At 37.8% G+C, this 23,004-nt stretch overlaps 1 protein-coding gene across 3 annotated transcripts in view; it reads right to left on the minus strand.

Moving 5' to 3' along the window:
* GMDS (GDP-mannose 4,6-dehydratase) overlaps positions 1-23,004 on the minus strand; it is a 427,595-nt gene that overhangs the window by 358,656 nt on the left and 45,935 nt on the right. The window contains exon 2 of one of the 3 annotated variants that reach the window (XM_074873271.1): positions 14,326-14,459. The exons of the other annotated variants lie outside the window; for them this stretch is intronic. Within the exon in view, the coding sequence (XP_074729372.1) occupies positions 14,326-14,328 (3 nt within the window). The 5' untranslated portion in view covers positions 14,329-14,459. The remainder of the gene's footprint in view (positions 1-14,325; positions 14,460-23,004) is intronic. 3 annotated transcript variants of the gene reach the window in all.

Consider the following 23,004-nt stretch of genomic DNA (forward strand, 5'->3'; position numbering starts at 1 on the left):
CACATAAATTTTACTATCAAAGCTACTGATTTCTGTTTACACTACAAACAGCTTTCAAGATTCAGGAAAAGAATATTAGAGGAACTAGGTGTTTAGCAACAAACCTCAATTTTTTGTTAGGGTTAGCAGATTTTGCTTTATTTAAGCCACATGCTGCCAATCATTTCCACTCCTGGTTTGCATCTGAGTAGGAATGAACCAGCATAAAGTGCATGACTTGGTTCAATCCACGAAGTTGGGGACTGGAAGGGAGGGTCTTCCCTTTTCTAAGAAATGCTTATAGTCACCTTGATTCTACTTCACTGACTGTTTTACCCCAAGACTAGCCGTCTAAATCATGTCCTCCCTAACACTGAAAAAACCAATACCAGCTTAGGTGGCAGTGAGCATATGCAACCAGCAAGGCATTAGTACGCCCAGAGCCTAGCCTGATCACTGAGGCCTATAGGTACCCTACTCCCCAAAGTCAACCACAAAAGCAAGGTGAAGAAACACGGTCTACACAAATTAAGAGTGCTTGGTTACTGTGTCCCCTCCACTGGGCAATATGCTATTCTACTTTAGAAGTGTTGTCACATTTGAGAGTTTACTTTTGCTAATGTAAAGTACCCAGCTACTGCTACTCAGTTTATAACAAATCAACAAAACCTCAGAAGACAGAAGTAGGTCCCTTTGTCTGTGGCCACAACATCAGTCTTAAAAGAAAATAGCCTACAAACCGCCTTTAAGTAGGATTGTAATGAAACCTGGCTCTGCACTGATATGTCAGACCAGCTTGAACAGTCAAACAGTTTAACAAGACTGATTAGATAAACCACCTCAGTTAAAACAGTTTTTCATCAGCACACACTGACATATCAGACTTGAAGAATCACTACGCTGTCTTTAGCCAAAGAGTAGTTTGAAAGCACAAAGAATGATACTTCAGCCGGCTTCCAAGACACAGCAGCAGGTTTCCAACTGCAGCTGCCTTACATGTCTGTAAAATTCCCAGACAAAAGAAAACAGTCACATAAACTAGTGTGAGACAACTTTAGGATGCAATATTTTATATTTAATATAGTAGTTAATGTCAAAAACTTCAATAAGCTTTGACACACTATCAAAGAAAACCTTTTCCAGAGTGAAGAAATTGAGATGTAAGAGTTAGACAGTGCTTTGCCACAAAAATCTAGAATTAAAAAAAATCAAGTTTGACTTGATCCATGAGCAAAGAATAGGATCATTTATACAGAAAACTGAAAACAAGTGGAATTAAATAGCCTCCTTAACAATCCAAATCTCCTTTATTTTGCACTGTTCTGCACAGGGAAATTCCATTTGCAATGGACTCATTTTGGATTTATATTGTCACATTCAGAGAAGGCTCTAAAAGCAACTCCAAATGCAAGACGTCTTCGTCCTCCTCCTTTGATATGGTCAGTTCCAACATCCTTCTGCAGAGATCCTGGATTCAAGAACTAGATTACATCCTATCCGAGCATTCATAATCTAGAGTAGTGGACTCACTTCCCCACAGCTCCTCTGTGCTAATAAAGAGGAGTGGAAGAAAGTACTAGATGGATGAATAAACAAGGGAAATGAGACCAAGAGGAGAAGAAACAGATTTCTTTTTATTACTATTCCTAGAACTCCAGGAGAAGCATATGCAGTGCTTTTTCAGAAGGAGGGAAAGGGAACTGAAAATCTAAACATTACCTACAAATGTGCAATGTTAGGGAATCCCAAAGCCATGCAAAGGATCATGAGAAATCTTGCTGCAAGATGCCTAAAGAAACCGTCCACCAACAGCCCAGCTCTCTACTTTCTGAAACAATGGAGCTGCTAATATCAACAAGACTCCCAAAGGTGACTCCCAGTCACAAGAGACAGTCACTTGAAAAGCACCACTTCATTGAATAATGCAGCAGGGAAGAGAGTGTGACTGCTGTGCCATCTCCCATACTACTTGTGCCTGCCCATTTGCAAATGGATTAGCAATAAAGCCTGAGAACATAAAAAAGCCACACAGCCACTGTCAGATGCACTGTTCGAGGGAGGTGGTTTTTTGATATTTCTGCAATGGTCATGTATGATGAATTATCTGTCCATTTGCTACACACAGTTGTGCTCTGTATTTCTGTGTCACAAATATCAAGTTTTCTAACTTCATTATTCCTTTGGAAAAAAATTGCCATAATTTTCCACGTATCATGCGAAAGAACAAAGTTGGTTATACTTATAAAATTCCAAATTGAATAAGGCTCATGCCAAGCCCTTAGGAATAACAAGACAAAGGTGAGTTCATGGAAGTTCAAACTATAGATGGTGTCAATTATCAAGGTCGTTCATAGCGGTTCTAAAAGCGGTTCTAAATTCCTGTTGAACTACAAACTATAGCTGTGGTCTCCTGAAGTCAAATTTTGATAGGTTCAATTAATCTGTTTGGGGGACAGCACGTGGACAGAAAAGGCACACATTCAGCCATAGAACATGGGTTTTGTTTCTTAAAGGGATCTTTCTGCAGTAACATCACCAACAGTGGACTGTCACCGTTTTCATTTAGCCTTTTGAATAATCTATACTTCCATTAAAATATGCAGGACCAGTGCCACTAGTAGCCTTGCACAGTAAATTGTTTCGTCAAATTTTAAACTTTTGTAGAGCTATAAATTAACGCTATTTCAGTGACTTAGCTGAAGTATGGCAACAGAACTGTGGAACACACACCACTCTAAGGCAACATCTAAATGATTTTAATAACAATCCATAACAACAACTATTCATTTGTTTGTAGCACTCCAAAACAGCCTCCCTTAAAAAAAAAAAATCCGAGAGAGTAATACAGTGTAATGTTAGTTTTGCTGAAAAATGCATGCTTCTAATCATTTCCAGTGATTTACAGAGGAAATCAGTAATTTTTTGCAGCTACTATAAACAGAACAGTGCTGCACTTTGTCTCAAGTCTTCAAGGCAATAATCGAGGTAAAGCATTAAAGTGTTCATAAAAAATTCTCCACACTGAAAAAAGGAAGAATTATGAACTCTGAAGTATTTAACTGATTTATTAAAGCTGCCGCCCTCCGAATGCGGTAATTATTTTGCTATTTTGATTTGTATTCTGGACAAGTAAGAATAGGAAAACAAGTGTCTCTTTGTTCCTGCAGTCAAAAAGTCAAAAGGCAATAAATGTTAAAAAAAATAATTTCTTTGTTTTAAAACATTCCCCACTTAATTGATTTTTTTTGTAATGCACTAACTGCAGTATAACAAAAAAATTAAGCAGTACGAAGAGTTATCATTAGCAACAACAAAAACGTTCTAATTGCATTACTCTGCTCTTTTTCAGTTAGGAGTTGTTTAAAAGTAAAAGAAAAGTTGCTTTGGAAAAGTGAATCACCCTGTTATTTCCTAGTCCGAATTTATCTGACCTCACACACTATTCCACTGGTAAACTATTAAGTTACATTAAGAGCTGCAATTGCAGTTATGGGCAACAGCAACAAGTTTTTCCTCCTTCCTTCCTCCCTCCAGTTATCTTTATCCAAAACAACATTATTTGTATCACCAATATTTATAGCTATTCTACTGTGAACCTCAGCAAGGACACTTTGTCTAAAGAACATACCTCTGCACCACTCTAAAGCAAGCATGAACAGAATAAACTTGTGTAATCCAAACTTCCTTCTCACCATTAGGAGAGGCAATCAGTTATGAGTTTTGGCTTAACTTAAGCCAACAACAGTAAGGTATGTCAGTGCAATGCTCCATTTTTAAAGTGTTGATATTCAAAAGCAAAATCTGCAGTCTAAATCACATATGATATTCTGTAATAACCAAACAGCTTGCGTCTATCTCACAAAACACCCCACCATCTCATCTTGGGTAAAACAAGTTATACCATCAAACTGAGTATACTATGGTTTTTTCCTGATTGCAGGACACTTAATGTGTTATTTCCAAATACACTTACCACAAATTTCCCAGTGATGACAGTCATATTCTTGATAGATTTTTAGAAAAAAATAAAAATCATGCCCCTAAACTCTCAGGCTGTGTGTTAAACATTCAGATACTCAAAATAACTACTAGTTTTCAGGTGTGTCCAAAGAACTATTTTTATAAAGAGGAAAAGTATCTGTAGAGAGCCTTCTAAAGATTTTAAAGAACAAGCCCTTTCTGAATGCATGTTATACGCCATAATACATTACTTTTTTATTCAAATATGAATGTCTGCAGTATATTAATATAAAACAAACCATATAAAATATAAAACTCTGAATTTGAGAGAAACCTAGCTATATTTTTCTGTCTCACTGCTGAAACCACAGGGATTGGAGGAATGTGTCTATAAGCATGGAAATGCAAATCATATGGACAACAGTTCACAAGAAAATTAAAACCTCTACTTATAGTGTTTGTAATGGGAAATCCATAACAGTTTTAAAACCCACAAAATGACTGTTTTGCCCATCCCTATTTCCTCCTGCTTTCCAAAAGCAACTGGTATCAGATGGTCCTTCACCATTCCAAAATAGTAACAGCAGCTCCAATCAGCAGCAGCTATGAGAATTCTGGATGTGCCCATCCTCAAGTAACTCAGATTAACCCACCAGCCCCATTAGGTGACTAAGACTGCTGCAGCCAACTCAGGGGGAAACGCTTCAACCTGCAACAAATGCAAACTAACCCCAAACACTACCCAGTGGAAACCCAAACACGCAGAACCTAGTTGCACAGAGCAAAGAAACCAGGAAACCCAGGACTAAGATGCAGAACATGCTCTCAAAAGAGATTTTGACCTCAATCTGAAAGTTCAGAGTTGTCACAGTAACAAAGCTTTATAAAGCCCAGAAATGTCTGTTATGTTTAAGACAGATGAGCAGTTTTGTGAAGTGACACCAGGAGGAAAATATGGAATCTTAGCATGCCATCTTTACCTTTAACATCCTACAGAGGAAACCCAAAACAAAAGCAGTAACATGACTATTACTATAACTGGGGAGGCCACCTGAACTGATGACCACAGCTCAACACACATCCTACCAGAAATGATGGACCCACCTCACTCCCAGAGCTACATGTATTTTGTTTTTGCTGCAGCAGTTTACTACAGCTGCTGAGGTTAAAGCTTTCACCACTGTAGCGGCAGCCTCTCACACTGATGCTCAGAAAGCTTTCTACCACTGCTGCTCACTGCCTGATGTTACTTTAAGTTTAGCCCAAGACATTGTTTCCTAGCAGGGTGTAAGGTCAGTTATTTGAGAGAAACCAAAATAAACACTGTACTTGCTACCTTGTTTACATGAGACCAAAGCCTAATGAAGACAAGTAAATGAGTGTAGACAGGGAAAAAGGTTTTTAATTGATTCTTCTGTACTCAGATTTACATATGAATGTAGCAATTTAATCTGAAATTTTATTTATTTACAGAGAAACAAAATGAGAAAGCATGTTCCAATTGGGAGTAGAGATGCAATGCACAGCAAGACAATTTTATTTTCTTAAATGTTTGCATGGTTAGAACTTTGAAAATGCAGTCAGGAAAGCTTGAATGGTACATCAGAGCTTTAACAGCTCTCAGTCTTGCAATACACACTTTGGTGAAAGAAAAGCACAGGTCCTGCAATTACATGGTCTGCAAGTCATGGGAGCAACCACTCCATTTCCTGGACATCTGAAGTTCTAGGACAAGACAGCTTGTGTTGCAACTGATCATTACTCTCTTAGGTATTGCCTCTCCCAGCCAGCCTGGTTGGAGCCCAGTTTTTACTGGTTGGTCTGGCATCTACTAAAGCATAAATAGATTTTTCAAGAACTCTGCTTGTTTATGCAATTCCCACCTTTTCAAGATTCTCACATTTCCCAATTTTCAATAACAGAGATCTTTAAAAGGTGGCCCCTAACACTTTCCACATAGTTGTGAATATTCAGAGTGGCCAAGATACCAGCAAGCCTAGATGTGATCATCATCATCCTCGAGCACTGGGCAGCTCAGATTTCTCTTTAGACCAGGAAGGGATACAATACAAATCAAAAAAAACCCACCAAAAACCCCCCAAAAAACTAAACCACCATCACAGCAATAAACTTCCTGATAGTTTTGCAACGGAATAGAAAGGGAAATATCCAATTTAAATTTCAAAACAAACAAACAAGAAAAACCTCACAGAAATCCCAAAGCTAAACTCTTGTGAAACAGTATCAATACTTGGACAAAAATGTTACATTTTAAATGACTCTCTACTTGACTATCATCTTTTCTTCAGGAGAAACTGAAGAAACAGTAACAAAGGAGCTCTTAAGAGTGTTACCTAATGTTCATTCTACACACATACTCCTCTTCCCATAACAGGGGTACGTTATATGTATTCTGAGTCCTAAATACATAAAGCTACACTTCAATTAATTGAAAAAAAAAAAACCAAACAAAAATGATAGGAATCTTAAGACAACAACTTTCTACTATGCCTTCCAAAAGACTGTCCTCACAAAAAAAATCTAGAGGGACAATTAGCAAAGTCAAAGACACATAGTCTACAAAGATTTGAATACAACACTTTTAACCAGTTTTTCCAAAGATAACACTTGCCAGAATTCCTTGTTTTGCAACACGTTTTTATTATGCCCAGAAGCAACTTCACATTTTGTTAGATACTTTTAAGCAAGAGTAAATATGCTTCAAAAATGTTGTGGGTTTTTTTAACAGTCTAGGATTTTTTTTTTTTTAAATACACAATATATGTTCTATAGTTTAATTGTGAATAAATACATGGACTCTGTGATAAAATCAGATTGAATGAACAGATCTATTAATTCAGACAGTGCCTACCTTCCTCTGTAAGCAAAAACAACTGTTCATAAAGATGCTTAACTATATAATAAATGCACTCACGTTCAAAATATCTAAGTATAGGTTGATTGAAATTGGACATTAGACCTGATACCTCTGTTCCACGTGGCCGCTTTTGCTAATCAAGCACTTCAACGCCACATGGACTAAGCTTCCTGGTGGCAAGAAGCCGAGCAGGATAAGGATTATCTAAGTGATAGCAAAAGGATACAGTGTTTTTTCAGAGCAGGTTGCAGAAGGTCATCCTTATATTTACAGATACCATACAATGCCTTGTGTACCCAACTTCAGAGCTTTCCCTTGTCAGCTTCAAAAGGGAAGAAAACCCACCCGGTTTCATTAATTGCCAAGGTTCTTGTCTAAGGGGAACTAGAAAGGGAAAGCAAGCAATCACGTTTGCTTACCCTATCTGTCAGGAACAGGATTTGGAATAGACAAATACTACAAAACTGCCAGCAAAATACTCATTCCTTCAATTCACACAGTACTAAAAATCACCTGCAGTTTGAGTTAGCAATAACGCCTTGTATCATCTTCAAGTGCAGTTATCAAAAGAACTCTTTCAGCTAGCTAGCTTTCATGAACAGCTTCCTAATTAAGATTAGGACAGAGCAATATCAAGGTAAAGCAACTGTATACTTTAAATATTTCCACATCAGTCTTGTTCCAATGAATTATGCTGTTTTGCATAGATCTCTGAAAACAAAAGAACTGTTTAAAATTTTCACAATGAAGCCTTTAAAAAGCATCAGAACAAACTACTTTAAAAAGCTTGTCACAAACATTTCTTACTTTAACTTCTTTCATTTGCTGTTCCACAAAACCTGAAACTAGTTAAAATTTAACTGACTTTACAAGCTGTGGAGAGACTGAGTACATAAGACACATTACAGTCATTTTTGTCTGCATTCATAGTAATTTCCTCTGATCTCAAGGGTTTTTTGCAGTTTGAATCGCTTTGCACCCTAGGAACTACAGGAAATACTATGGAAACCTCCCGGTCTCACTTTGCAAACTGTTCTATTACATTTATTCCTGGTTATGTTAATAACAGCCTACCAAAGCCAAACAACACAGTATCACAATGTTACCTGTTCAAAATTCATAAATTCTTTAATTGCAGAGGGACATGAGGCTACACTTTAACTGAACATAACAGTTTTTGCAAAAAGTCAAATGTGAAGAAAATAGTATCTAGCTTTTATCACAAAAGAAGAAGAAAATAATATCTAGTTTTTATTACAAACATCACCAGCACTCAAAAATGGCAACAGCCTATCTTTAAGAAACACTTAAATTTTCATAGCAGGCACAGGAAGAGAATTCTTGGTTTTGTTAAACGTCAAATGTAAACATAACAGCAAAGTGCAAGAGGGCTTCATTTTCAGAAACAGGAGGACTCAAAACCAGCCCTTTTCTTTGAAAAGTACATTAAGTCCCCTAGGAGAAGATTATCAGATGTGTATACATAAGCAGTTCCTAAAATGAAGTATACAGGTCCTCCTTTTAATGCTATTAAGAATTACAGATTAACACCACCATGCAGCTGACTATTTGGAATAGTCTTCATGCTCAATATTTGCAGGTTCACCTGCCATTTGGCTTTTGCCTGGGCTGAACCAACACCTCCAGCAAATAAAGGCAACAAGATAGAAGACAAGGAATTGCACCTTATACTTTATGGTCTTTTAAAATGCTTATACATTGAGTCACCACAATATGCTCAAAATAGACAGAAAAAGGAAGCTTCCATACTGAACTTCATCACACGTGGAAAACTAATTTGAGCAGCCCTTAAGGAGTTCTTCAGCACTGCATCAACTAAGCTACTCGGCATCAAACCATCTGTCTTAACCCTCTGCCTCATTCCAAGAGAAGGGGCATCATCCATTTGCCTCCCATCCTTCCCCTTAAAGGTTATCCATTATTTGGAAAGCTTGAAGAAGCATCATAACAGTCCTGCTTAGGCACCTGATTATATGACCTGTGCCCTGATCAAACTATACTACATGGTACCCTCTAGATGAGCATCCTTACTCTTTAGGGGCTGATTGCATTTATTTAGGTCATCTGGAAATATACTGAACAATGTCTCAAGAGTATTAGTGAATGCTTTTGTACTAGTTAACATGCTGACAACCAGTAGGTGTATGCAACCAGACAGCTAAACCACTCCACTTTATCCTCACAGAAAACTCTGCTTAAATGACATCACGCCAGCAGGCATTTTGGAGGAAGTTATTTGATTTATTGCAATCCAGAAAGAAGTCTACAATAAACTGCTTTGAGATGATGGTAAAACTCCACCTTCAGTCAGCTGAGCTGCCTGACTCACACCACCACATCTCATTCATTCAGAGTTGTGATGCGTAGTGCAGTCATCTATGCCATCTGCTGGGTACAGACCATCCACAGATGTGGGCAGTCCTCCAGCCACACGTATGCTGCTCCCATGGCAGAATTCCAAATAAAAACCATGGCTTCATGTTTGCACATCTTGTTTGTCAATATTGCTTTGTCCCTCCAAGAACAACTTGGCAAACTGACAGGCTAGAAAACTGCTAGCTAGTGCAAAGCTGCTCCTTTTGGCTGGATGCCTACACAGCAAATGTTGCAATTCAAGCACTCTGTGCATATTTGGAAGACCTGTGATTGGAATACAAACTTTTCTAGATCTTTTACAAAGATTGCTTGTTTCTAAAGATGACAACAGTTCTAGATACATAGGGAGAATATTCTGTTTTTTTCCAGATATTTCTATTTTACTCGAGACAGTGGTTTTCATGAAAGGATGTTCAAACTTGAAAGAAAATGTTTCCAGGTATTCTCATGTACTTCTGTAGGACAATCTCAACCTGGTAAACTAATTTAGCTATCAAGTGACTAAAGTTTGCATCAGGTGGTGCTATGGTTTAACCCCAGCCAGCAATTAAGCACCACACAGCCACTCACTCACTCCCCTCCCCCAGTGGGATGGGAGAAAGAATGAGAGGAAAGAGAAAGTAAAACTCATGGGTTGAGATAAAGATGGTTTAATAGGACAGAAGAGGAAGGGAAAATAATCATAATAGAATATACAAAACAAGTGACGTACAATACAATTGCTCACCACCTGCTGACCAATACCCAGCCAATCCCCAAGCCACACTGCCCCCTGGCCAACTCCCACCAGTTTATATACTGGGCATGAGGCCTTATGGAATATCTTATTTGGCCAGTTTGTGTCAGCTGTCCTGGCCGTGTCCCCTCTCAGCTTCTTGTGCACCCCCAGCCTCCACTGGCAGGGCAGTGTGAGAAGCTGAAAAGTCCTTTACAGTATAAACACTGCTTCGCAACAACTAAAGCATCAGTGTGTTATCAACGTTATTCTCATTCTAAATCCAACACATAGCAGTATACCAGCTACTAGGAAGAAAATTAACTTTATTCCAGCCAAAACCAGGACATAAAGTAAACAGTGGGGGTCCTAGGGAGGGGGCAAACAACTATGACAGGCAGGCAAGGAGGGGTGCTCATCCTGCTGAAGCATAACATAAGAATTTCTCCAAAATTACTGGAATGGAGCCAAAAGTTGCACTTGTTACTCTCCTGCTGACGTGTGGGAAAGGTAAAATTGCCAGTTGCAGTGAAAGTTGTCATGCAGATCTATTGGGACAGTGAATGCTATGTTTTCCCACAATTATTGCCACATTTTAATTTTGTTCTGCTACTTTCCTTAAAAGGAAAGTATTTCCCCAAAGATGTTGGTACCAGATATCTATTTACCAATTCTTAATGCATTTCATGCTATGAGGATGACAAGCTATATTTTTCTCCATGCTTTCATACATATGGTACATGCAAGAAGCTCGTATCTAGTCAGTAAAAAGAATTTCACGCTATCTTGCATAAGAACAGTTTTCTTAGTAGTTCATTTAGATAAAAGCAGTAGCTAGGCACAGCACTAGCTCTTGAACAGCATCAGGAATCATCTGTGCACAAACGTTTCATGCATGGGCTCAAATGCATTTCTGGCCTACGACAATACAGTTTTCATTCAAGGACACACAGAAAAAAGTGCATATATTCCTCACTGATCACCCCATACCCTTGACAGCTTAGTAGTTCTATGCTTCATTGATGCAGAATCCCGATGATTGCATAGCATCATGCTGCTTCGTTCCCCCTTTCATGAAAACTAGTAATTTGTAAACACTCCATTTATATTTAAACTTTCCATATCAAATGGGGAGGAATTCACCATGTTGAAACTCAGTGGTCCTACTGACCTTTTGTGGAAGATGGTCAGGAACCAAAAAGCAGCACAGGGACTGGCAGTTCCACATGTCCACAAGAAAAACAAACAGAAGACCAGTATCTTATGCAGTCTATTTTACAATCTTCTCCATCTTCCAATACTTATCCTTTCCTAAAGTCATAGAAGTTAATAACAAGGTTAACAACATCTTTGCAAGATAGTTGTTCACTTTGCCTATATTTACAGCTTGAGGAAAATCCTAATAAAAATGCATCCTACAATGCCTACTAGTCTAGCCAGTTGCAAGATACTAAAAGGAATCCTCTTTCCTCCTTTTTTAATGCATAGTAAGATTGAGCAAAACAAATTACTCTTGCTGATGCCATGCAGTTAAAGTGCAAATTGCAAAGTCGTTTCCACAATTTTTGTGTCATTCTCCTGAAAAGAACTAAAGCTCTGAAGATGTTGTAACAAGAGATAAAGATTTAGTTGCAGTCCCTCCTAGTTTTAAACACGCAAAAAAACAGCCCTGTGGCGCCTCGACTTTTGCCTCTGGCATGATTTCTGTTTGATCTTACCCAAGCAACTTAAATTTGGTTTTAAGCCTCTTTTTGCCATAAGCATCAAGATGAATGATTATGCATAACATTGCATACGTTACTATAGTATTTGAGGGTGTTTTATAAGCAAACAGTCCTGAAAACAGGTATCAGGAATGAAAACTGATTAGAACATGTGTACAAGCACATGTCCCAGCAGAAATTCTTAGGCAAACTTGCCCTGTTGTTAGAAGGGGGAAAGAAGGGAATGCTTTTTTACTTGCAGAAGTGTTAGTAACAGGCACATTCAAATTTTTTTTTACAGAACAGGAATGAACAAACTGATGTTAAGATTGCTGGAAACAGTGTGGTGGCCACACCAACACATTTTGAATTGAACGGATTTGCTGAAATCCGGAAGAAAAGCTTGACTGAAAAAAGAGGCTATTAAGGTAATATAAACCTTACCAGCCTCAGTTGAATCCACTGTCGATGGCTCATTCAAGGATTATTCAGCTAACTGACCCTTGACAGTGTTCTGTGGGACCATTTTTAATTAATTCACAATTTCAGTGGATGACTTTACAGACACTAATAATATTTTATAGATAGAGCATGGAAACAGAGACAGATCTATGGGGTAACGAAGTCATGGAGCAGTACTAAATCAACTGAAAGGCTCAGAAAGAAACCTTCAGCTTCCCTGTCAGCAGTCATCAAGTACACTGTAGAACAACTGGCAAGACCTTCTACTGTATCTCATCGCTTCTTTCTCCGACCTTCTCCTTTATATAATTATTTCCTCTTGATGTCACCAGACACACAATAACTGGGCTAAAAAATTAAGCTTGCTGTCTAAAGCAATCCTCCCACCTCCTTTCTCCACCTGAGTTCAAGCCTATACAGGAATATTACAACATTTCTGGGGAGTTTTCATCGTTATTTCTTAAAAGAAGCTTCTTTTTAACTCTTATATGCAAATTGTCAATATGCATCAATTGGCAATACTTTATTAAAATAAGCCAGCTAGAATTTATACAGCTCTACTGCTATATATGCCATTGTACATTACATTTCTTATGCCAGTAAAAATAAACTTGTTAAGGGCCTGGTATATTGCACAAAAATGTTACAAGTTATTACCCAAAGTCGGGGTGGGGGGGAATAGAGAGAAGTTTAAGTATGCTAGATGCTGAACAGGAATGCCTTATTCTTAGAACTGTCTAATGCCCCAAGCTTCAGAGTGTCATATCTTGTGTTCACAGGAGGAGTTGTATAATACTTTATAGTGAATTATGGAGAAAAAAATGTTATGGTATGAACTATTCAGTTTCATTTTACTTTCCATACATTGCATAATTTACATCAAAAAGACAACATAGAAGTAGAAAGTTTAGAATGTATTTAAAACGAACATCTCTCTTTTACATAATTATCCTGAACTGTTCTTAAGATTTCAGACCCATGGAAATTCTTTGCAGGGCTTTAATAAAAGAAAGCCTATATAAGTCCAGCCACATATTTCATGTTTTGAGAAAGAAAAAGATCCAAAGTGCTTTAATTTCAGTTATGCTTCCCAAAGATAGGATCTGCTGAAGGGTAGAAAGCAGCTCAAGAAACCTTTAGAATGACCAAATTCTAGAACCACAATCAAGTCTTTACTGATCCATGAACTTCAGATGCACAAACATCATCTCTACTACAGAAAATCATATACATGAGATAACTACATTACACACATTTTCAGTATTTACTGCAACTATCAATCAAAAATACTCTCAGTTGCTTGAAGCAGGGGACTTGTATGTTACTATTAGCGTTTGAATTATCATTTCATTTCAACAAACTGAATGTAAGTACAAGAAAAAATATTTTAACCTTTCTAGTCAGTGTTAAATGAATGAGAACAGTTTTAAGCATTACAGTATTCCAAAATGGTACAAATTGGTGAGGTCTCTAAATGATACTAGCCTTCATACTCATGAAAAGCACAACCTGAAAAGAGAGTAATGGAAGAAAAAAAGGAAGGGGGCCTTTGCTTTGTTTTTTAATAGCATACAAAAAGGCTTTTATCCCCAAAGAACCCCAGTGTAGCACAAATACAATCCTTCAGATGGAAGGCCTGTAATTTTTCAATGCTCACCAGCAATATTAGCTAACATGAGGACATTACTTCGTACTTTCCCAGAAACATTTCAGTCCAGGATAATTAAAATGTGTCTATCCACTTCTAGAGCCCAGAGGGAATACATTCCCTTAAACAGAGGCAGTCTTAAGCAGGCAGTCTTAGTCTTTAGACCAAAGACTAATATTAAAACTTAGTTACAGCAGGTTAATACTCCAAACAGAACAAATTACTTTCAGATAAAATAGTCAAATCTTCCCTTTGAATTTCAAACTATAATGCAATGCTAGCATAACACTGGATCCTTCAGTACCATGGTAGGTTGAATTATTTGTACAGACATAGGGTTCCATCTCTGAAGTAATTTAGAATTAAAATACTGACACCACTTCTTGCAACTTGCAGCTGAACAGCAAAGCACACAGCCGTGGGTATCACGAACATCACCAAGATCCAGGGATGGAAACACACAGTTTAACAGGTCTGTAGCAGAGGCTGCAAGTACCTTCCTGCAAGGCTTTCATCAAGACATCTGAAGTCATTAGTCTATTTTAAAACCTGAATAGACTTGACAAAAGATTACCTCACATACCATGGAGAGCAAGGCAGACTTCAGAACCAACGTCAGATCACAGATCCCTAAAGTGCTTCCCAGGTAATCCACGGCATTGAAAAAAATAGGTGTTCTCACTTAAAAGATGCACATCAAGGCCACGTCACTCCATACTGAAAGCAGAGAAACTTTTGTCAAGATCCCAATTTAATCAGTCACCTTCATACTGTTCTACAGTTAGCTCCTATCTTTATACTCAGGATTAATGGAATAATGTGCCAACTTGATGATTCATCTGCAGGTAATCAACCAGCTATATCTTCCTTCATCTCATGTGAATAGCATTTGTTTTGTTGTTTGGGGTTTTTTGTTTGTGGGGTTTTGTGGTGGTGTTCAGGGGTTTGGTTTGTTTGTTTTGTTGTTTGGTTTTTTTTTTCCTTTTTATTTTAAGCTTCCTTACTTCACCAGTGGTAGAGCCCGGCCTGGAAGAGGTATCAGTAGACCATGAGAAACTGCAGTTCTTCACTGATGTGTCCCCAGAGCAGAAAATATTTGGCTACAATTTAATGTGACACCTTTCGTTTTGGCACAACATAGCAACCTTTCAGTCACTGTTTGAAATTACAGAAAAACAATGTGCAAGTCAAAGTTTAGCTGTAAATTAACACTCACTTCAATAAAAAATAATTTTAAAATAATGACATCAGCTAAGCTACTCTTTTGTAGACATCTTCTCACACCTGCAAATATAAAATACACAACAGATGTTGGAGAAAGAGGACTAACTCCATCCTCCCTCACCCCAACTGAAATATTGAGTTTCTACAGGAAAACTTACACACTGTCACTTTGATGCAAGCTGATTACACTCAATCTTTTCTAAATGTTTGGTTGTGCTGGCATGTATATAAAGAAATCAAACTTGCACAACAAAACAGGTCTAAAAACCTTGATACAGTTCTGCTCCAATTACAGTACAAGACAGGAAAACTGGAAGAGCAAAGGAGCTCTATCCTGGTGCAAAACCTAATTCAGCAATCACTAATTTGGCAATTGATCAAGGAAATCAAAATACTGGATCAGTTCCAAAGAGCACTGAACTTCCACAGTTTGTAGCTGACAGTAATTAAAAGTTGGGTGGATGGCTTGTGTTAGAAACCAGCAAGGAGCCCACAGCTCCTTCTGGATGTTCCCAGTAAACAACTTGTCAGCATTTAAAACAAAGCCTCTTGTTTCCTCAATTCCTACAGAAGATTGACTGACATTTTAACCTACCTGAAGCCAGACTGACAGCAGATACTGGTCTCTCACAGTAAAAAAGGTTTTTGGATTTTGTTGTGTGGGTTTTATTTGCTTTTTGTTTTTTTAAATTAAGAAAACCCTATGCAATACCATTAGTTTTTCAATTAACATACCACCTCAGGGACAATCCATCCTCAAGAAAAATGAGGTGTTAATGGAGTATGTCATACTAAATGTTCCCTTCAACCTTAATAGAGCAAAATTACTTTCAGCTCTGGTAAATAAGCAGTTTGACTCAGATATCATTTTTACAATGTTAAAAAAATACCATTCTGGTTATTGTAATCAGATTAGCATTGCTTGGAGGACTTTTTTTTTTTCCATCCCTTACCCTTAAATAAAGTCAACAAGCTTCAGTAGGACTTAAAATAACCGTCCTTTTCCACAAGGGAAAGGGGGGACCAAAAATTGCTCAGGTTACTGTCACTGGCATTTGCTAGAAGAATGTGTTTCAAAAGCTTCTTCAAATCTTAAAAATCTTTGAATCTAGGATTTAAGGAAGACAAATTCTAAAGGAAACAAGTAATTTTTAAAAGACAAAGGTTCACAGGCTCTAAGTCTCTAGTATTTTCCTTTTTTTTCCAAGCCCTTATATCATTTTACATGTCAAGGTTCTCTGGTTCCAAATGCTGACCCCTTAAACTAAGGACTAAACCACAGTAAACTGACAGTTTCAACCTCCACTCTCCAATGCATGGTTCAAAGCAAGTTTGCATGGTGCAGAAGAACAGGGTATTAGTTTGAAATCATTAATTCCAAAATAATCATCCAAACAGGGAAAAAGTATCAAGTAGATATTAAACCCATTTCTAGCTACTCCTTTTAATCCCAAAGGTACCAGAAGTATTTGAAAACTGCTAGTTTTCCCCAGAAAAGGGTCACAACAACAAAGCAAGGGATTTCTGTATTTCCACATTTTGCTTTCAACCCTATTCCCCAAACTAAAAGCTTGAGTACAAGTTTCTGTTCACTTTCACAAGCAGGGAAAGCAGGAGTAGTTTAATCAGGTTCAGTATTGCCCCAATGAGCCCATGCTAGGCATCTAGGACCCTACTCACAAAACTGGCAGCCATGTCAGTCCCACAAAGCTTTCATGCTTTGGAAAGTCAAAAAGCAGCAGCAAGATAAAAAAAGGTCTCCATCCATAGACTTAAGATGGCATCATTATAACCTTCCGCATTTGGAGATTTCATTTTTGAGTAGAAATTATAATTGCATTTAATCTCACTGCAAATGAGATTAAAAGGTTAACACACAGAAGCTGCCAAACATACCATCTCTTGGCAACAGTTGTCAGAAATCTGCAAACTAGGGATGCCAGATTTTTTTTCTTAAGCATTCAATTTAGATTACTGATTAGAATCACTTGAGTATAATATCTTCTTTATAATATCCTCTTACAGTTTCTGTAAGAAAATTTACAGTTCTTTCAACCATCTGCACTATCATCTTTAGAATATGGTCAACATCCACAGTATTTAGTATATATAACGTAAGCATCAGTATTTTCAAGTAAATCAATTTTTTTTCAGAAGACAGACCATCTAGCATACACTTGAACCCTGTAAATTTTACAGATTACTAAAGGACAGGAAAATACATAAACCGAATATCCAGTTGTGCTGCAGAATTAAAGGCAGAGATAAATGACAGAGAGGCAGCAGAAAAATACAGTCCAATCAAAGCCTAATGGAAGCATTCCAGTAAACGTGCCACCAAACTAAACCTCTTTAGTGTTTGATATCTTATCAGGAAGCAAAGGATTCTTCTAAGAAGGGCCTATGAAAGCAACTGTTTTGTTGCAGGCAAACAAGCTAATGGTTTTATTAGAAATGTATGCTAGAAGGTTTATCTGTTAAGCAAGAGTTGCTTTCTTTATGCAGTGTTTTAAAAACTAATGATTGAATCACTTGTTGTACTACTTAGCTACACACCAGTGCAGTATGCATAATACTCTGATGCAGCAATCATACCTATGGTATTAAACAAGCCCTTCTGAAGGGAAGTTAGTATCATTTACCAATCTGTTCCTGCTATCATTAACAGTTGCCTAGAGAACAAGATTTAGTAAAGAACTGAAGAACAATACTGATCTCAAAGTATTTCACTACAGAATGAAAGTTTGAAGATTTAAGGAACATTATAGAAACTGTCAGTCTGCTTGTTCAGCCTGGAAATTATTTTAATAAGTAAAAACACCAATAGAGAAATACTCAAAATGTGATCAACTGACTTGGCACTGGTTCTACCTGAAATTGAGCTATCATTTCTTTCCCCCTACCCCTTCTCAAAACAGGTTTTTCCAATACCCCTCTGAATACAGATGTAAGGCAAGTCAAAACATACCATCAAGTTTCTCCTGTTCCATGTAGGTTGCTGGAAGGTGCTTATTTTACTTGGTGAGAGAGATTCAGACACTGCATGCCTTAGTTACTGCTTCGCTTTTATTACTTTGCAGAAATAAAGGCTCATTTTGACATCAAAAAACCCTATGCTAGATTTGGTCCTGTTATATACTGAAGTCAACAGATTGATATACTAGACACACTTGATGGCATGTAACTAACTGGCTCTCATATATATTATTCAGAATATATACACTTGGTCCTTATATATTATTCAGAATATATACACTTGGTCCTTATATATTATTCAGAATATATACACTTGGTCCTTATATATATTATTCAGAACTCACATTTTATGGCACACCATTCATTTTTTTTAGTATGTTACAAGTACACATGAAATTCATATTAGTGACTATCTTCTTAAAGCATCTTCAAACATATGGACAACAAATATTTCTCAAAGCACTCAATACCTCCCACAATAATATACTCTTTAGTATTTCTGCTTAACTATCACAATATTGGGTCATATAATTGTATGTGCTTGATAGCCTCCAAGGTAAAGAACCACCTACCCTCTCCCCTAAACAAGGAATAAGATTCAGAGAAGAGTGACAGGAACTCTGTGCTGAGAAGCAAACATTAGTGCACAAATTGGGAGTTTGGGTGCACTAAAAGTGTGTTAATCTGTCCCCGAAGATCTTAATGAAGATACTAAAATAGGAACTGAGAACATATACGTATGCAGAGAGCATGCAAAAACAAGCCAACAGGAGAAAAAAGATGTGTACATTTTTTTCCACCATGCACCACACATTAAGTGGAGCTTCCTTCTTCCTTCCACGTCCTCTGCGAGGCCAAACATGAAAACACCAGAAGTTCTCTGATCCTCCTCTGTGCTTCAAGGTTGCAAAAAGGGAAAGGCAATACCAAGTCTGATTCTTATAAGTTAAGATGAACAAGAAGCAGAAGGTAAAAATAAGAAAGAGTACCCACAATTGGGAAGAAGCTAAAAACTTCCTAAAATCCCAGGTTTAGTTCCTTCAAAGGCAGCTAGAGGTTCCTGAGAATAAGCCAAAAACCCATACACACCAGATTTCAGCTCACTAGACTACATGGGAAGGATACAGTTACATTTAAGCCACTGCAGCAGAAATTAATGCTAGAAGGAAATGCTTTTTCAGTAAAGGGTTGCTCAAAAAATTCGCCTGAGAACAAAACTGAGAATAAAGGGCACTTGCTAATTGTTCAAAGAGCAAATAGCCTGAACAAGTCAAATAACTGTAGCTGCTACATTAAAAATACATCATATTTTATCCTCTAATTTTAACTGCTGGGGCTTTGGGGCTGAAGGGGTTGCCACTTTTGGTTTTGACACCATACAGGGCCTGCCATAAGTTATTTCAGAAGTTGAATCTTGGACTATCACATTAATTTATCTAACATGCATACACCAAATGACATTCCAAAGAAGCTTTCACCACGGAGGAAGTAGATTCCTCCCTATTATTCTTCTTCCCAGGACTCCCTAAAATGCCAAGGTTCACATACTAGAGGTGCTCACAACATCCAACTTTCTTCTCCCAGATTTTTCTTCCCTTCAGACAAAGCTTGGTGTGTCTTGAAAAACTCTGATGTTCAGAAAACTTAATTAGCTTATTAATTAGCATAATTATTTATTAGCAATTTATTAGCAATTAACAGTACCTGTTTACCTGCAGGAAAGAAGCTCTGTATAATTTTATGCCTGCTCCCATGCAAAAGGTTTCACAAAACTGATTTATTTCCTTTAAGCTTGCTTCATAGCCAGCTTCAAAACTATATCAGAGCAAAACTTTCAGCACTTAAAAGTTAATGGCAGCACATTAAGTATTAAAACATTCGCTAGCTGAAATAAGCTGGGCTATCCTGTGAAGAAGGTGAAATGAGAACAATTTTCTTCCAATGAGTTTACTATTGAACCATTTGAGAACATAAACTTGCAAATTACTTCCATGTTGCTAATCCTAAACAAGTATTCTAACTATTATATGAATGGTATAAAGTGTATCACCCCACTGGAATTGGAATAAAGAGAGAGGAGAAAAAAAACACAGCTCACACAGTAGTCATTGTTTTAATATCAGAAGGGGAAGCCAACACTGGCATAACTCTTAATCTGCTGAACTACTAGTTTATCTTGATAAAATTTAACTAAACTATCAGACTGCTTTGAAGGTGTATGCTAAGAATATTAAAAAAATAATCACCATCAGCTTTCAGAAAATAGCTTCCAGAAGACTAGATGCAGACTGTAGACACAGCCTTAGATTGAAATTTAAATGCAGCTATACCTTACAAGGCCAAAAAGATATACTTAATAAGGAAACTTAAGTCTTACTAAAGAAACATATGTACCAAATTAATTTTGTTTTTATCTCTACATAAAAGAACATGTTTTACAGAGAGAGGGATTGTTTCTGAAGCTACTGATTCCACATCTTGATAAAAGACTAATATAAATATTATTAGTTAAACTTTCACCAAGATGGAGATGCTAGAGAGCAGGAAGCACACTCATGTAATCAAGCAAAGTAAGTTCATATTCAGTAACAGTCTTCACAGAACAATATTGTTTGAACCACTGCACTCAAACACATCAGCAGATGAATAACTTATTTTTAAAAAGCATTTACTTGTAGAAGTTTATTATACTCAATATGAAATATTAAACACTTCACCTTTAAGTGACCAGTTTAAGTTACATTGCAATACCAAGAACCTACACATATGCTCCAAAACAGAAACCACCAACTCTTCAGTGACTCAGTCATTAGTATCAGATTTTGTAGTTCAGTACAGACTTTAAAAAATGAGACAGCAAATCCTCACATAAATTGTCAAGTGAAGACACTTCATAAAAGAATCTGTACTATTCTCAGCCTTAATTAGTAGGTTTACAGTAATTACTGCAGAAAAAACACAACTAGCCCTGTTATTTGACAGCATTTAATTCTACTGTAGTTTATGATTTCCATCTCATCTTTTCAGGGGGCAGTTTCCAGCGTGGCACACTACAAGATGAGGTTTATGAATGTGTCAGTTCCAGAGGAAGGGAGGAGAGGACCACTGCCCAACCCCATCAGAGAAGAGGGAGCCCAAGCAGGGTTGTTTGGGTTTGTGACCACAAGCAAATATTTTGCTTTACCTTCCCTCCCACCCCACCTCATTCAGTAAACACATTTGTGAACTCAAATTATGAAACAAGAAATTTCTCCCCTAGCAACAGGTCTACTCAAGGTAGAAGTTTGTAATTCTCATCTAGCACCAATGTGCAAAGACAGCCATCATGGTAAGCACAGTCACCTAAAAATCTGAATGTGTACTTGGGAGGGATGGAAACAAGTAATGTCATTCTATGTCATTCTATGCTGTTGATCCTTTTCTACAAGTGATAATGCAAGGTGAGCTGCTTCTCTCCCAGGTTGGAGAATAGTTACAACACACACGCAGCCCAAGAGTTGGCCCTTCAGAACTGAATGAGCTGAGGTCCAGCGGCACAAAACTCAAGTCAGTGCTACCTATTAATGCAGGCAGTCAAGACACACAGAAAAGCACCAGGGAACTGACTCACTTCTCAAAATGGAAAGAATGAAGGGGAAAAAACCCAAAAAGCAGAGTCTGGCTAATCTTGGTTAGAAATCAGCAACTGTTCTCTAGTTTTCAAGTTTAAAGTTTTTCTACTAGGCACACCAACCTTGACCCTTTTATTCTAGCCCTGAACACCCCTGCTCCTTATGGAAAGCCTCTAGGATTCTAATTACTCTAAAGCCTACATCAATTCATCTTTGCTCCTGGTAAGCGAGACAAATTTTATTAAATATCTCTTTAGTACTCCAGACCTACTCCAGGACTACTACTTCCAGTCTACAGTCTTCTCCTTTACAATTCCTTCGGTTTAAAATTAATTTGTCTTCTATCTTCATCTCTTTCTTGAATTACTGTTAATCAACTCCCAGCCATTCTTCCTCCTGAGGCTGGCTGCCCTTTTCATACTGTCCACTCCCAAAGAATCTTTGGTGTTCCCAGGACTGCAACCTGTTACCAGGGTCAAGACCTGACCTCTAAATCTTCATGTTTACAAAGTACATGCAACTACTAGTTTTACAGTGCTGTCCCACTGCTCTCTTCCCTCACCTGCACCACCATCACAGACCAAATCCTGTCTTAACATCACTATTTTCAGCAACATTTCCAAGATTGGTCTTAATTATCTTTGAGCTCTTCAGGAACATATGGCTGCATCAGGAAGCTGTGCTAGGATAAAGTACATCCACCTATTTGCAGGACCAACTCTTTGATCTCCTCCACTGCTGTCACAGTTGCCGTTATTACTTTTCCCTGTTCTCTCAAACCTGAAATCCAAGCCCTCCCTGCAAACACCCTCCTGACAGATCCCTCTGCTCAGCAGCCCAGGCATTCCTCAGGTGTTGCTATTGCAGCTCAGGAACTGCTTTGTGCTGCAGCAGTAACAGCAGCTTCCCAGACTGTGCCAAACCATGCACAGGCACCAAAGGCAGCAAGCCCCAAGCCCCAATTTCTGCTCTCAGAGATGGCGTCAGCCGACTCCCCTCCTCACCAGCCACGTGTGAGGACAGACCTTCCTTGATTTCCTTCATGCATCAGTATATATGTCACACACAGTATGCATAGGAATGTGCAAAGTGCTAATGGCATGTGCTACTGCTTGACAACCACTGATGCCAAAGTGATACCAGACAGAAAATACTCTATTACGGTTCAACCCATCATTTTTTACTGGTGGTATACGATAAGCCTGTACTCCTCTGGTGCTTGTACTAGAATCATTATCCTGATAAGCAGGCTGGTCTACACAAGTTAGAACAGTACATTTCTGACTTATAAATGTAACAAATCATTATCCTGCTTAACTTAACAGGGATCAAGTGTAAGCCACAACCATTATTTAGAACCATTATTCTTACTAACCTACTTGATTTTTGACAGGTAAATTTAAGACTGCCTTTTTTGTTAACTATATTAAGGTATCAATCTTTCACAAAAA

This window comes from Strix uralensis, chromosome 1 (genome assembly GCF_047716275.1).
Source record: "Strix uralensis isolate ZFMK-TIS-50842 chromosome 1, bStrUra1, whole genome shotgun sequence".
NCBI lineage: Eukaryota > Metazoa > Chordata > Aves > Strigiformes > Strigidae > Strix > Strix uralensis.